General features: G+C 37.2%; 1 protein-coding gene across 6 annotated transcripts in view; it reads right to left on the bottom strand.

The window, feature by feature from the left end:
• The window catches only part of LOC143244941 (SPARC-related modular calcium-binding protein 1-like), a 104,991-nt gene extending 90,443 nt beyond the window's left edge, over positions 1-14,548 (bottom strand). For 4 of the 6 annotated variants that reach the window (XM_076490528.1, XM_076490529.1, XM_076490530.1 and 1 more), the window contains exon 1: positions 14,016-14,548. In XM_076490528.1, the coding sequence (XP_076346643.1) occupies positions 14,016-14,132 (117 nt within the window). In that variant the 5' untranslated portion in view covers positions 14,133-14,548. The remainder of the gene's footprint in view (positions 1-14,015) is intronic. The other 2 variants (XM_076490534.1, XM_076490531.1) reach the window with 2 other exon arrangements.
• Positions 14,549-17,245: the final 2,697 nt, after the last annotated feature.

The following is a 17,245-nucleotide window of genomic DNA, read 5'->3' as shown; positions in this document are numbered from 1 at the left end:
GACCACAGGCAGCACAATTTCACCAATACGGAGTTCAGAATCAGGGTGAATACCCTGATGGCGGCAAATGTGCATGCAAACGGTTCTAGAGAGAGAGAAGCTAAAGCCATTTGCTGGGGTCCACTTCAGTAAACGATTGAAGGCAGTCTGTAGCTGCCGATCAATATACCTCATGTTCGACGACTGACATGAGATGAGAAAGTCTTCGACATAGAGCCAGTTTGCAACAGCAAGAGGGAGTTGCTCAGTGATGGCAATAATCTTTATACTGAAAAATGTGACACTCATAACACAGCCCTGAGGTACTTCAAGTTCCTGTAGAAAAGAACGGGAAAGTGTCGAACCAACACAAACTTGGAATCACCTGTCCATTAAAAAAATTTTAATAAAAATGGGCAAATGTCCATGTAACCCATTTTTATCGAGGTCTCGCAAAATGCCATACTTCTACGTTGTATCATAAGCCTTCTGAATGTTAAGGAGTATTGATACAAAATGTTGTAATTTGAGAAAGGCTTCTCTGATGCACTTTTCAAGTCGAATCAGGTGGTCCATTGTGAAGCACTGTCGTCGGAACCCACACTGGGTGGGCGAGAGGAGGTTGTTTGATTCGAGGAACCAAACAAGACCAGCATTAATCATTCTCTCTAAGGTCTTACAGAGACAGCTCAAAGTAATTGGGCGATATTTTGAAGGAATCTTGGGATCCTTCCCAGACTTAAAGAAAGATAAGACAATAGCTTAGCGCCAGGCATTAGGAAAAACATTTTTCTGCCAGATACGGTTAAAACAATCAGAAGAATAGAAAGAGAAGCAGAAGATAGATGGCACAGCATTTCATAGTGTACATCATCATCCCCAGCCAATGTACTGCCAGACTAATGAAGAGCCAGTTTGAGTTCCACCAATGTAAAGGGACGATTAAAGTCATAGAGACAATAACTCGAAAGGAAAGAGTTGATCGCTCTGTCCGAGTCTGATGGCTAAGAAGGTGGAGGAAGAAACAGAAGTGCTAGATACCCAGTAAAAGCTTTTACCGAGAGGATTGGTGATGCTTCAGGTATCAGCTACTTTCTGGCCATAAGAGAGCAAGATCGAGAGGAGGACAGAATTATATTGCCTATTGACCTTTCGAATCTTGTTCCATATGACTTTGGAACTGGTGGTAGAAGATATGCTACTTGTGAACTTAATCCACAATTTCTTCTGGTTTGATGTTTTACCCACCAAACATGTGCACTGTCCTGATGGAAAGCGATGCAGTACAAAAGTGTGAGATACCTACGAAAAGTATCCCAGACCCGTTTTTGAGCCTTCCATGCTATGTGGAAGGCAGGTTTCCACCACGGACGAGGATATCGTGGAAAACGTGTCGAGGTTTCAGGAATACATTGAGCAGCTGCTTGTATAATACAGTCATCTATTGATGGCTTACAGACAATAGCATGATCAACATCTCCGAGAGCAGTGAAAGAGGACCAGTTTACTTGATCCAGCTTCCACTGGGGCACACGGGTCGGGTGACATCGACCACGGCCAGTCTCTCTCAAAATTATAGGAAAATGATCACTACCTCGTGGATTATTGTAAACCCTCCATTATAAATGGTAGAATAGTGAAGGGGAGCAAACTGAGAGATCAATAGCAGTAAAGGACTGACTAAGTGCATGAAAATAAGTAAAATAATCAGTATTGAAAAGCAAAAGGATGTGATCAAAGAGCGTACACTATATGGAGCGACCCCTCTCATCGATATCAGCACTTCCTCAGAGGGGATTATGTCCATTAAAGTCCTCCAGGATTAAAAAGGGAGACGACAATTGTTCAATGTGAGCATGAAGACCTTATCGATCACAGGTCTCTCTAGTCGACAGCTAGAGAGAAAAAACAGTGATGGTACGACCAAAAGAAACGCGAATGGCTACGGCCTCCAAGGGTGTGTTGAGTGACAAAGACAGGGTAGGCACATGCTGATCAACCAACAGTGCCAACTCTCCATGGACTCGTCCATAAAACAGCCTGGCATTTCTGTACAAAGAAAACCGCCGAAAGGTTTCAGAAATGTTTCCTGAAAGGAAAGACATACAGAATGGAAGGAAGCAATCAGTGTTTAGATGTCATCCAGCTTAAAACATAAACCTCGACAATTCCATTGTATCAAGGTGGCCACTTTTATCTATATGTAGACGAATTGGGTGGAGAACCCTTCTGTTTATGACCACGTCTTGTTTCTTTACTTCTTTATTCGAGGGAGGTCTATCGACCACCATGGATCCTGCCCTGGGTCAATTGGACAGGTCATTGCTGTTGGAAGAGAATTCCAACGACTAAAGACATGAACAAAAGATCATTTTGCATCTTGGGGTGGGAGAAGAAATGTCTTTACCAACAACCAAAGGAAGTGGATCTTGGGATTTGCTGAAATGTATGTTAGGGACAGAGGTAGGTGTTGAAGTTGATTCATAAACATTTTTAACCATGAAGGTCAAAATACTTTTCATTTGATTTCAGAACTATCCTTTTGGAGGCACAGAGAGATCAGTCTGCACTTCCACTGTAGTTGTGGGACGAAGTGCAGCAGCATATGCCAGACATCAAGTGGTGGACAGCAACTTTCGAGCCTCAGGATAAGAGAAGCAGAAGATGAATGAATGTTATGAATCGTTTTCAAATGCTGCACCTCTTTTTCTTCCAACCATTTATAGCAAGAACGAAAGTAGGACGAGTGAGAACCAATACAATTGTCGCAATGAGGGTCCGTTTCACACTCATAGGCATCGTGGATATTGCTACCACGTCGAGCACACATCAAGAAACCACGACATGACGTCTTCGAGTGACCGAACCAGTGACACTGGAAACATCTGAGAGGGTTTGGAATGTATTTGCTGTACCCTGCAATTAAGATAATCTGCCTGGATTGTGGCAAGTGGACGTGGTGATGTAAATATTAGAATGAGGCCATTGGTCGGCATCGTAATTCAATTTTTGAGAGTGGAGATACGCCTCACTGCATAAACTCCTTGAGTGGAGAAACCAGTGAGAATCTCCGACTCAGGAATGTTCTTCAAGTTCCTCTCAACAATAACTCCTGATGATGAATTCAAAGTAGCATGAGGTGTAACCTTAATAGGCATATCCCCAATTGCCTTTGAATGCAAGAGGAGTTCACTGTGTTGAGATGTGGATGTTTCCACCAATATGTCACCAGATCGAAGCTTCTTTACTGACTCTGGGGAGCCAGCAGGTCTCTCTGGTCCCTTTTGAATGAAAAGGGAGACATTTGCCCTAAAGTTTTGTCTAAAAGAGAATGTAGGATAAGAAAATGAGTTACACAGGTGTTACAGATATTGGAGGTTACTGCTCAAAATCTTCAAGACGTGGTCGTTTACCTATGAACTGTTTTCACTACTTTATTTAAGTTTTTATTCGGAGGATTCATAATAAAAAAGGAATATTTCAGTGCCCACTGACCCCACCCACCATGGAATCTTACGAGGGGACGCATTACAATGCCAAACAAGGACACTGCAGCAATGCCATGGTTTCGTGAGCACTATACCCAAACACCAGCATCGGATACATTGTCCACAACACCTGTTAGAACATCCAACACTGGTACTTGGTTGACCTTAGCCCAAGTGGACCAGCCGACTGACCCAATGGGGGCCACTTCCAGGTCGCTCGTCTACTGGAATTCAAGGCCAAAGTGTTGTGTTAGGCCGCTCAACCACCAAGATCCTCTTCTTCCCTTTACGGGTCACCACGCACGGCAAACACGTAGGTGGATGTTTAGATCCCAGAGGAGGTAAACTGAAAGAACAGAACCTTCTCTGGAAGGTCCCCACACCACGTACAAGAATCCACAACGAGGGATGATCGAGAGGATGGGGAGGGTTTGTTTTGAATTTCGCGCAAAGCAACACGAGAACTATCTGTGCTAGCCGTCCCTAATTTACCAGTGTAAGACTAGAGGGAAAGCAGCCAGTCATCACCACCCACTGCAAACTCTTGGACTACTCTTTTACCAAGGAATAGTGGAATTGAACGTTATATTATAACTCCCCTACGGCAGAAGGAGCGATCATGTTTGGTGTGACGGGGATTCGAACCCGTGACCTTCGGATTACGACTCGAGTGCCTTAATCACCTGGCCATGCCGAGCCTGAAGGGAATGTCATTGATATCCCCAATATTGTACAGCAGTTCTATTAAATTACAAAAAAAAGTTCTATTCACTACAATTTCATCATTAAACTTCACTAAATGCTAATAGAAAGTTATTTCACATTCTGGATACCAGACGATCCATTACAAAACTGATCCGATTCAAACGTCCATTAGGGAAGATAAAAATTTAACTAACAAACCTATTTGTGAATATGCTGAAGATTTTACCGGTCTCCTGCTTTCGCTTTTTTTTTTTAATAATTCAAGTCAGAAAAGGAACGCAGATATTTTTAATGGCTTTGGGTTGAACAATATAAAACAAACAATTAAAACATTTAAGACCTCCCGGTGGATCCTGGGATTCGAGTTACTAACATACCGGGATTCACTACTATAGTCCCCCTTAGTTTGTACTTATTCTAGTTTTTATTCAACTAAAAGTTTTAATGGAGGATGATTTATTGTGTCTTTTATTATTATTATTTTGTGTGTATGTTTTAAATGCTATTAGTTAAACTATAAACGAAGACTTAAGTAGCTTTGTTTGGTTTAATAATATTTCTTTCAGAGCCTAAAAAAATGTAATATTTGAGTGTTTTAGGTCACTCTCAAAAGATTATGTCATATTCAACGAAACTCTTATAATATTTAATTAAGCATGATTTGTCATCCATGGCTTCACGGGTACTTAACATGACGATTTTCTTTTTTATTTGCACTATATCCAAAAATACAACAAAAAGATTAATTCTTATTTTAGAAATTTCCCGCAAAAGAACAAAAATAATTGTCTATGCATATCTGTTATTAATTTTGAACTAATAGACAAAGAAAAACCAACAGACCAAATGTCAAATTCTGGTCTATTCTTACTGGCGAAATTGTGAGATTTTACACTTACTCTTATAGTATAACCATGGCTCCAACTTGCAAGGCGCCTTTTTGCGGCAACGGGACAGAATCCTATAACTTTTGGATTTAAAATCAAGGCGCTCTAATTAATAGGCTACACCCGACCCAACGTTATTTGTCAGTTAAGCCATGATAAATGAACAAAAAATAACTAAAATACCACAATAAAAACATTTAAATGTTATACTGTTAATTACCAATCGCAGAAAAGAACATAATTACGTCATTGTTGAAGCAGTCATGTTACACTATACCATGTATCGTAATTTGTATTGAAAGATACACAACATGGCCAAAAGTATGTGGACTCCTGACCTTCACACCCATATGTACTAGTTGAGCATCTTATTCCAAACCAATGGGCATTAATATGGAGTTCGTCCTCCCTTTGCTGCTATAACAGCCTCCGCCCTTCTGGGAAGGCTTTCCACTAGATTTTGGAACATGGCTGCGGGGATTCGCTACTATTCAGCTACAGGAGCATTAGTGAGATTGGGCACTGATGTCGAACGAGAAGGCCTGGCTCGCAGTCGGCGTTCCATTTCATCCCAAAGGTATTCGAGTGGATTGAGATCAGAGCTCTGTGCAGGCCAGTCAAGTTCTTCCACACCAACCTCGGCAAACCATGTCTTTATGGATCTCGCTTTGTGCACAGGGGCGTTGTCATGCTGAAACAAAAAATGGCCTCCCACAAACTGTTTCCACAAAGATGGAAGCATACAATTCTCCAGAATGTCATTGTATGCTGTAGCATTAAGATTTCCTTTCACTGGAACTAATGATCCTAGCCCAAATTACGAAAAACAGCCCCAGATCATTATTCCTCCTCCACAAAACTTCACAGTTTGCACTATGTATTCAAGCAGGTAGCGTTCTCCTAGCATCCGCCAAACTCAGATTCGTCTGTCAGACTGCCAGATAGTGAAACATGATTCATCACTTCAGAGAACGTGTTTCCACTGCTCCAGAGTCCAATTGCGGTGTGCTTTACACCACTCCAGCAGACGCTTGGCATTACGCATATAGATTTTTGGCTTGTGTGCGGCTGCTTAGCCATGGAAATCCATTTCATGGAGATCCCAACGAACAGTTCTTGTGTTGACGTTGCTTCCAGAGGCAGTTTGGAAGTCGGTAGTGAATGTTGCAACTGTGGACAGACGATTTTTATGCGCTACGCGCTTCAGCACTCGGTGGTTCTATTCTGTGAGGTAGTTTGACTTACGCTTCGTGGTTGAGTTGTTGTTGCTCCTAGACGTTTCTACTTTACAATAACAGCACTTACAGTTGACCGTGGCAGTTCTAGCAGGGCAGAAATTTGATGAACTGAATTATTGGAAAGGTGCCACGTTGAAAGAACCTGAGCTCTTCAGTACGACCACTTCTACTGTCAATGTTTGTCTATGGAGATTGCATGGCTGTATACTTGATATTATGCATCTTTAGCAATGGGTGTGGCTTAAATAGCAGAATACATTAATTGAAATGGGTGTCCACATACTTTTGGCCATGTAGTGAATTTGTGTGCTATTGAATTGCATGTGAACTGATAAAGAGAGAGATGATAACATATAAAGCACGTGAAAAAGTTCTCTGTTAATTTATTACATATAGATTTTTATAGAAATAAAGAAGAAAGTAGATAACACTTATCTATAATAAAAGTTTTTAACAAAGTATGACAGTCCAAGAAGCCTAAAGATTAAGTGCTATATTAATGGATGTAATGTTCTGTTCTCTCTACCTATCTGTCTGTCAGTTCATCTAACTTCTTCATTGTCCATCTGTATGTTTATTTTGCTAAACGGATATGTATCATTAAGTAGACCTTTCATCAATGATGTCAAGGTTATATTCGGTTTTGATTGGCTATGCAAAAGCAATCAATTAGTGATGTAATCAGAATCCCATTTCTGTTTATTTTTGTACCTTAAAATTTTGATACATAAGATTTTCTGGGAGTACTTCTTATATCATTCAGTAATATTTAGCGGATACTTTCTGAGTTCATGATCACAAATGACACAAAACACTCAGAATGACATCCGGTCTTTGTTGGCTTTATTATTTCTCGTCGCTTCTCAATTCTCTCCACTACAAGAGAAAAGTGATCCGTTGTCTCGACGTCGACGTAGAGGAATAGCAGTTGATATGAACAGAATATTCTGGATCCAACACTCGACATTCACTATTTTCTTTATATCTACGTCGACAGAAACTCCTGGTTCTAACGCCTCAAAAGCATGTTTAAATAAGAGAGTTGGTCGTTGATATGCATTATGTATACTTTGTGAATAAAACAATCATTGGCGAGAAAATAATAAGAAACAAATGATAAGTTGTTGTAATCTTTGGTAAAATGTTTTGTTTTTAAATTAATTGTTTAAACACTTGAGAAAAAATGCTTGTACGAAATGCCAAGTGCCAAGTGATACAACCAGTGTAGTTCTGAATGAGAATTGATATTGCTTGGAGTAATTAATGAGAAGGTCTGTATATTATTCCTCAGTGTGTTGCGTTGATAAGAATAAGCAAACAAGTATTACGATGCAGTTTCGTTCGTTTGAAATTTCGCGCAAAATTACACGAGGGCTATCTGCACCAGCAGTCTTCAATTTCGCAGTGCAAGACTTTGGAAATCTAGGAAGGAAATAATAAATGTATTTCCATCCATGTGCCAAACCGTCATCTTGAAACAGCAATGTCGTCCATTTGTTATGTGGTCTTAAGTCGTTAGCACGGTACCAGTTGAAAATTTGAATGCAACATTTTGTTTAGATACACAAACTGTATATTGATATAACTCGAGTGTGTGGCACACCACAAACTGAATGTTATGATATTTCCACACCATTAGGACGGAGAAACAACCAGTGTTACGATAGATGTAGCTTGTGGTTAATCGTCAGGTCAAAATTTTCATGGTCGCTATGTGATAATCTGTAAAACGTTACTCTATACCAGACCGTCTTCTTTATTAAATTATATATCTAACAAGTTACGAGTGCTACTCTTATAGGTTGCTTTGTTTTGAATTTCCTCCAAAGCTACTTGAGGGCTACCTGTGCTAGCCGTTCCTAAGTTAGCAGTGTGAGACTAGAGGGAAGGCAGCTAGTCATCACCACCCACCGCCAACTCTTGGATTACTCTTTTACCAACGAATAGTGGGATTGACTGTCACATTAAAACGCCTCCACAGCTGAAAGGGCGAGCATGTTTGGTGTGACGGGGATTCGAACCCGTGACCCTCAGATTACAAGTCGAGTGCTTTAACTACCTGGCCATACTAGGCCGTTACTGTTATATCTTCGTTATAATTATCCACATTATCGGACACCTGTATAATAATCAATCATATTTATCATTTAATTCGTTAATCAACCACCACTTTTGTACGACTTTAACGGAATTAAAACAAGTTTAAATTTATATGTTTGTTCTTAGTAGTTACTCAAATATAGCAGTAAATGCACTGTACCTGTATAAAGACAAAAACGTTTTGCCCATTTATGTACCACGTGATTAACCTCTTCATAAAGATGCCTAACCGAAAGTTGATCATATATACTTCTAATTGAAAATTGCAAGACAAAAATTTGCCGAATTATGTTCTAAGTCAGGTTTACGATTTTGATACTAAAAATAAGTTTGTCTACTCAGAATGTGTGAAAGAATTAATGAACTCGTTTTGGTATACCAATCAGCTCGGGATGTGAAAATGAACGAGCTCACATAGATATACCGACTTATTCGAGTTGTGTGAAAGAATGAATAAACGCACACTGGTATACAACCTCTGCAGTGATAACTTCCATTATTCCTTGATTCGAGTGTCAGAAATAATTTCACTCAGGGTATGTATTTAATAAAAATGTAGCGTAAAGCCCACGTTACCTAAACATGAACGAAAATCTTGAAGTGTTAAACCAGTTACAACCAAACGGGCAAGTCGGCAATGCCTTTGACCGCACCTATTGGTTGAGCTATGTTTGTATCCAATTCAGAGCTTTTGTGGGAATTTTTTCCAGTCCCTACACTCCCACCCCTCTTCTTTTCTCTTCATAGGTTTTTCTTTCGCCTATTCACAATGAAGGTTGTATGATAGAAACGAACAAATTAAGCCCTGCCATTTTAACACTAGAGGGCGTGATAAATCACACTCTAGGGGCGAATTCTTGTCAATCTGATTGCGCGGTGAAAAGGCCTTTATGTGCTCGCCTTGAGATGGACACCCCAGCCCCTAACGACGTCTACTGTAAAGTGACGATCCGCTGTCAAATCGGTTGAGAAGAGTTGGCGTCCTAAGGTGACCGACGGACGCCCTACTGTGACATTATCTTTCCGGTAACGAACACCGCATTCGGTTCCCTACAGTTTGTAAAGTTGCCCTAAGTCAAACTCTAAATACTCGTGAATTTTTGTATATGGTACACAACCATTTCCGAGGGCTCGCTTTAAATTGTATAGTATTCTTTAGTCTGAAACATTCCGTCTCAACATGAGGGCCTACTATATCCGGGATGCTAGCCTGAATATAACATACATCACCATAACTAATCAATCACGTCAAGACCATAGTAATCGAAGATATTGTTTAGTACATCTCCAATAAACGATCATTCTGGTTTAAAAAACGTATGTGAAGTAGGTCATAATTTTTCATATAGAACTACAATAACCCGTTTCTCTTAACGTGTCCACATGCCCTTTTTTGTATTATAAATAGTTCTCAGTCAAATATACCTTTACATGTCAAATACTGACTTTGACAGCTTTGGATCGAGATATTATTGGTCGCCTGTTATAAACAGAAATTAGATGTGATATATGAAATAATTTGTGTTATCAATATTTTTTCTAGTCTTTTTCCATCATTATTGGTATTGAACAAGCTTAGATTTTCGAGAAAAAATACATTAATAAGTTTTTTTTACTCACTGATAAAAATAAATAAAATCTTAATTTTTAAAATAATTACTCTCCAGTTCCTCAGAGTACATTCATATATTGTTGATTTCTATGACTCATTGTCGTATTTTGAGAAAATGAAGGAGCTGCTATGAAGTGATTTTTACATCAAGTTTAGCTAACAAGTGAGAAAATGTGAGCTTTGCACAGTTTGGGAAGCTGCTTTTCACCTGTGTAATAACTTCATGTTTAATTGTGGCTGAATCACAGAGCAAGAATAAAAATGTAGTTCACAAGCTATGTATTTAAACTGGTCCATCAAAATTGTCACGTCATATAATAATAGATTTATGAAAGCCCACAGAAATATTTTCGGGGGGGAGAGGCAAAATACAGAACATGTATTTAGGGGATCAGCTTTCACAGTGTAAGTTAACAAACTGAAAGATTATATGCTGTGTGTGTTTAACGAAACGCAACTTTACAGTTTTAATAATAATTACTAAAACTTTAGTTCGTGATGTTAAACTTACGTTATAATACGTGCATTTTTGTGAAGTTCAAGTTGGACAAATGACCCCTCTTGCCGTTCCTGCTGGCGCTCATGAATAGATTAGGTGTTCGTTTAGTATGGTTCATATACTGAACTTTTTCTACAAAAGTTTTACTGATAAATAACTGCTTTCTAGGTGCAGGACCGTCAGAAACGAAAAAAAAAGTTTACTGACTAAAACTGGACTTCAGTTAAGTCGCCTAGAAATGTTTAAAAAGCACATCTTCCAAGTTTAAGGGTTATATAGTTGTTATATTTAACAATAACTTGTATTACCCTGAAATAAAAATATCCTACATAACACAGGTGCAATTTGCCCTGTCAGAATTTCCTCCTGATAAATCTGCAGGGTTCGATTCCAATCGGTGGACAGAGTATACATAGTGTTGTTTATGTTTAGTTAAAAAAACAATAATGATAAAAAAACAACACAACGCCTGTGCAGAACACAAAGGATAGTCCGTTCTTTCCTAGATTAAAACATCCTGTATTTCATATGCGCAAGTATACATAGCTATAATAACAACAAAAATGGAATAATAAAATGCACTTTACGTTTCCGAACACTAGTTTATACACTTATAAGAAGCTGTTATATACTGTTGACTTCTATGTTCCGGCTCCCCAAGACGAATCTTATCATTTGTGATTTTGTTTGAGCATATTTTAACATCACAGCACTTAACTTCTATTACCGCACAGTAACTTTAAATGGTGAAAATAGCAAAACCTCACATACATCCACACTTCGAGATTACCAAATCAATTTTTTTGTCTGGAGTAATTGTTTCTAGATTTGAACACTTTCTAATATTTAATAAATTACTAGTGAGAAAAAAACTAGCTTCGTGTACGAAACATTTGTGTTTAAATCAGTTAAATGACTCACGTGGATTACTCGTGTAAGACGTTAGGAACGCAGAATTCTGAATGAATATGATGGCCGTGTGTGGCGTCTCATTGACTGTGACACCTATCAAACACCTATCAACATGTTCCCACATGATCCTATCTAAAAACAATATCAGATGGAAAGTTTTAAGATTCTTATTTATTTCAGCACATTATAAAAATTCCGTTCAAAGTATTCTTGGGGGCCAAAATAACTTTTGTAACTTACCAAATAAAGTTACTTGACTTTAAATCTAACAGATTACCCAAGAGATGGCGTTTCATTATGGCTTGGTTTGTTTTGAATTTCGTGCAAAGCTACTCAAGGGCTATCTGCGCTAGCCATTCCTAATTTAGCAGTGTAAGACTAGAGGGAAGGCAGCTAGTCATCACCACCAACCGCCAACTCTTGGGCTACTTTTTTACCGATGAAAAGTGGGATTTACCGGTCACATTATAATGCCCACACGGCTGAAAAGGCCAGAATGTTTGGTGTGACAGGGATTCGAATCCGCGACCCTCACATTACGAGTCGAGTGCTGTAACCACCTGGCCATGCCGAGCTTCATTAAGGAACAACAAAAACTTATGACGATTTGACGGTTTCCCTTGGGTTTATAAAACTAGACGAGACTTAAAACTTTTAAATGATGGTTATTGTAAATTAATTTTTGTTTTTATAGTATTTTATTAGAAAGACCCAGTAAGTACGATGCGATGAAATGACAAGTTCATTGAAACTTAATAGAATGAATTGCGCCTTAGAGTTTTAGTGTACCGATTGACACTTCAGTTTTGCCATAATCTATCTTAAAATGTCGTTCCAAATTAGGAAGTTATCAAACATTGAAATAGCGATATCGAACTGCGAGACCGATATAACCATAGTCAAACCACAGGTTGCTTGAAACTTGCAACCTAAGTTTTATTATGACCATTATTGTAATTAAAGGTAGTCCTGAGACGCATAATGGCTTCAAAGACTAATCAACGCACGTTGAAGCTACAGCACCTTTGGTGTTTCATGAGAGTGGCCAGTTCACTGGTCAGATACTCCTCTTTCTAACCCCAGGTCAGTGCACCTATTCAAGGGAATCCTACCGGTTTCTATAGGAATCTCTTTCGAATTGTTCCAGCTATTCTGATAAGCTTATGTCAACTTGGTGACAGTTTAGAAAAGCTGCAGCAGAAGTTATTGTGAAAACAGAAGTTTATTAGTGTTTGATAGAAACTATATACGTTATAATAGCTTTAATCTTTTCACCTAAAAGAAAACACTTTTTTATACACCTGAATGATGTTTTTAAACTTGTTTCACGTACTAAAAATTATCGTAGTTGAGTTGTAAGAAAATTATATTTTTGTTCAGGAAATCTAAACAATTTGGTCCGGAGGTTCTGAGCAAAGATCATATACATATATAACAACAATAAATAAAACAATATTGTTAAGCTTTCCTGAATATTTTTGCGCAAAATCTAACAAGCAAACTGAATCAGTGAATATTGACCATGTGTTAGCAAACTGTAACTCGCGATCCTCATCGGCTCTCAGGCTATCTACTGTGCCCACCAGTGGGAATCAAACCTCTAATCTTGGCGTTATAATTTCGAAGACACCGGGGAACCTCTTTTTAGGTTAGACCGTTAAGGCATATTTGCAGCTTTTGAAATGTTTTGGATTTAGACAAATCAAAATAAGGTTGTTGTTTGTTTTTTTTGAGGATTGCCGACCCATGATAAAGACCATATGAAATGAAATGTACAACAACACCTACTATATTTTAATATCAGACAAATGCCTTCAAAGAGCAATACATGACAAAAGTTATTGCAGGTTCAGGTACCACCTAATTAACTTTTTTTTTTACAGAGTCAGTGTAAATTATATAGACTATAATTAACAGTTTTACAACACGAAGGAAAATTAAACAGCCTGTTAGTAACATTTTTCACATAAGCAGCGTAAATAGGTAAAAGTACTTTCGATTATATCCAAGAAAATAAAATGCGTAATTATTACATAATTTTTCCATCAATATAAGTTTGCCTCTATAGAATGTCAAAAAATATTTTCATTCCAAATATTCTACATCTTAGCTTGTTCTTTAAAGAACTAAAAAAACAAACTTGAAATATGTTTTCTGGTACCACAGCAACAAGACTGAGGTTTTATAATGAAAATATTCAGCGTTCGATCCTTTTGATGGCCACGGCACAGATAGTCCATTGTGTAGCTTATCGCACAAACCAACAAATCTGCAAATATTCTGTTAATCGTAAATTGCATCATTCGATTGTGCGCACAAACTTAACATAATTAAATAGTGTAAAATTAACCTAGTAAATCCCTTAAATTTTAACTTAAGGTACTAATAAGCAATGCGTGTGTTTATGTCATTACTGATAAAATGACTTCAGAATCATTAAGATGAAAAAAAAAAACACCACATAGTTTTTCTTTACAACAAACATTTTGAAATATCCTTAAATAATCAAATTCATTGCAGATTTCCTCGTGATTTTAAGATAAACTATTAATAAAGCTAATTATATTAAAATGCTGAGCAAATTTACGGTCTTACCTGACTTTTGACCTCTGAAAGGTGAGCGCACAGTAGAAAAGCTAAGACAGTTGTTGATAGGGTCATCGTAGCTTTCTCCGTCGAATGAGTAAACTTTGGATGTGAATTAACTCGCATAACAGACAATTTTTGCAAGCCTGATTTTAATTTAGCCAGAAATAGGTGTTTAGGAGCCCCTATCCTTAATACTGGAGGCGCGAAAGCACACGCTTTCACATTAGTTTACCTGTGCATAAACTTGAACGTCAAAATTGAACCACCAGTTACAGCCATTAATAAATATAAAGTAAAATATGTAATACATAAAATTAAAACGTAGAATCTTGAATAATGCAAATGGGGCTATGAAGAAAAGAAACTGATTTGTTGATTTGCGTTTTGAGATATATATGTTGTATTTCACTTTGATAATGAATAAAGGTCGCTTTCTGGAAGCGAGTTAAAGAGAACTCACGACATTTGTAAATACGGCGATGACAAGAAATACTCGTTCTTCTACACTTCCTTCTCGTCTAATTTGCGACTGCAATCCAATCGAACTGGCAGTCACTCTATATTATAGCCGAACCACTGCAATCACTACGCATGCTTAGTTTCTTTGCACATGCGCAATTTGTATAAGTTTATTCTCGGTTCACGTGACTTGTAACAGAAAATAGTGTGGGTACATATATACGTACAAGTTCATATTCTCGCGAATACAACTATAAACAGTTATGTGATTAATCGCATTTAATTGGACACACAATCAGTTGGCTGATTTTTATTAACATTCATGCTGTTATGAAAACTAAACACATTGCACATTGTCTTAAAATTATGTTATCATGTTTCACACTCTAAACAGTAACTCAAAATTATAAAATCCGTGTAACATAGAAAGAACATTTACTATGAAATTTGGAAAGCTGTATACAACATACACCCAAATTTGGCAGGATATAGAAAAATGTTTCAAAATAAAGGTTTGGGAAAAGCCAAATAAAATCGTGTAAAACAAATTCCTTCATGAAACTCAGACAGAATAAACATTTTGTCAGGTAACATAAAAAATACATAATCATGGTATGGTATAGTATTTCTTCTCTAAACAATGTCCATATTATTCATTGTCTAAAACAGCCTGGTATACAATGACCTTGTTTAGCTGCGAATAGAAACTACACTGGTTTTGGAGAGTAGTTTATTCGTAGTGAACGGCCTAAGCTTTTAGGACAAGATTTCAAATTTCTTGCGCAGATTTTTTTTTCATTTGGACCTGAGAAAGATCTACAATAAAGTTGTTTTTCAGTTAATACAAGTGGATGATACTTAGTACTATCTTGTTTTTCTTACTTTTAATATAACTGAAAATCCAGGAGTATTCGGAGTTGATAAAACAACTTGTGTGTCAAAAATCAGAAAGATTATAATATTCGAGAACTCGTATCTGAGTGAGTAAGTGAGTAATTTTCAGTTGATTGTCTAATTGTATTGTGTCACTTAAAAAAGTGAATCTTTATTGATTGCAGTTTTTTATGTTTAAATTACATTGTTTACCTTATTAACATAAATTTGAGTAAAATTCAAAATAATGTTAAAAACGCACTATAAATCTGTTTTTCTTATTATGTTGGAACCGGCGTCTCCAATGTACTAATTAAATGTTATGGACGTCTAGCCTAGATCGCTCCACTATAGTCTTCCGCAAATATCCAAAACGAACAAAATCTTATTAATTGACGGTAAAATAGAAAAAAAAAGAAAAGAAACTGAATACTACATTCATAATGACCTGGAAAGGCTAAATTAATATAGGGAGATACATTTAAATGAATAAGCCATAAAACGTGCGAATGGCACAGAAATGAAAGGAACAAATGATAGACTGATCTATTGTGTTAAGTGTCAATGAGTGGCACGAGTATAGAGACAACATGCTCACCCATATCAGTTTTAAAACGAATGAAAGGTACAGTAAAGTCAGGAAGTTACTATAGTTGGCCAGACAATGTAGAAGGTGATACACACATCTATCAATCTAAAAACCAAAAAAGAGTAAGTGGCTGACCAAAGATAGGAATAAAATGCATGTATAATGAAAGAAGTATTAGTGAATAACTAATTTGTCTGTTAACAAAATATACTTAATAGAAATATGCATGCCTAGATGAGAATAGTAGTAAAACAATACATTAAGGTATTGGGTGTTATTAGCTGTGGGAAGGATACTACTGCTACTTTACAAAAGGATTTAGATGACTTAGTGAGTTGGACAAATGAATGAATGACAGATGAATTTCAATTAAAATAAATGCAAGGTAAGACATGTGGGTTACCACAATTTGAATTATAAGTATGATCAGAATGGGATTAACCTAAACAGTGTTATGAAAGAAAGAAACCTTTATGTAGTGGTTGATCAGTTTTTTTAAGCCATGCAAACAATGTGCCACATTTGAAACACTGTGCTTGGTCTTGGGCACCCTACCTTAGAAAGGACATCGAATTGTTGGGAATAGTTCAGAGGAGAGCTACTCTAATGGCGAGTGGGCTGGATGAGTTGTCATAAGAGGAATGGTTAAGATCTCCGAAATTGTTTTCTCTTGGAAAACGAAGAGTTGGGGATGGGATCTGATTGAGGTGTTTAGGACTGTTAAGGGAAATGATAACGTTGATGCATCATTTTTTTTCATACAGTAAGATTATGGAGAAAAAAAAACTATAAATTCTGGTAGGGTAAGAATCATTTTCAGTTAAGAGAGTTTTATGTTTCAAAGAGGGTGGTTATCCTTTGGAAGACGTTGCCTTTGAATGTTGGGGAAGAAACAAAGTAAGGTTAGTTCAAGAGAAAAACATGACAGCTATATGAATGACAAGGGCTAGATTTGAGAATTTTCTTAAATTTTTTCGTCTGTTTAATAATATAGATTTAGTTTACAGAATGGGAAAGCCTACTTGAACTGATAGGTACCTTGTTATTTTAAAACATTGTGTTATATATTACATTTGTTAGCTGATATACACAGGGACAGTTTAATTTAGTAAACTGAAAGAAAACATACTCACTGGTTTTCAGATGTGACGGTGATTAATAATTAAGAAAAAAAGACATTCAAATAAAAATGCTTGTTTGTGTTAAGTAATATCTTGTTTTTATATTATTTAGTGGTTCAGTGGCGGTTAATGGTATCTACATTTCGGAATGTCAACTGGATGCGAGTTGTCAGGTAAGTCCACAATCATTGTGG

The sequence above is a fragment of the Tachypleus tridentatus genome, chromosome 2 (genome assembly GCF_004210375.1).
Source record: "Tachypleus tridentatus isolate NWPU-2018 chromosome 2, ASM421037v1, whole genome shotgun sequence".
Lineage (NCBI taxonomy): Eukaryota > Metazoa > Arthropoda > Merostomata > Xiphosura > Limulidae > Tachypleus > Tachypleus tridentatus.
The sequence above is the reverse complement of the archived record's forward strand: the minus strand, read 5'-3'. Positions and strand labels throughout refer to the sequence as shown.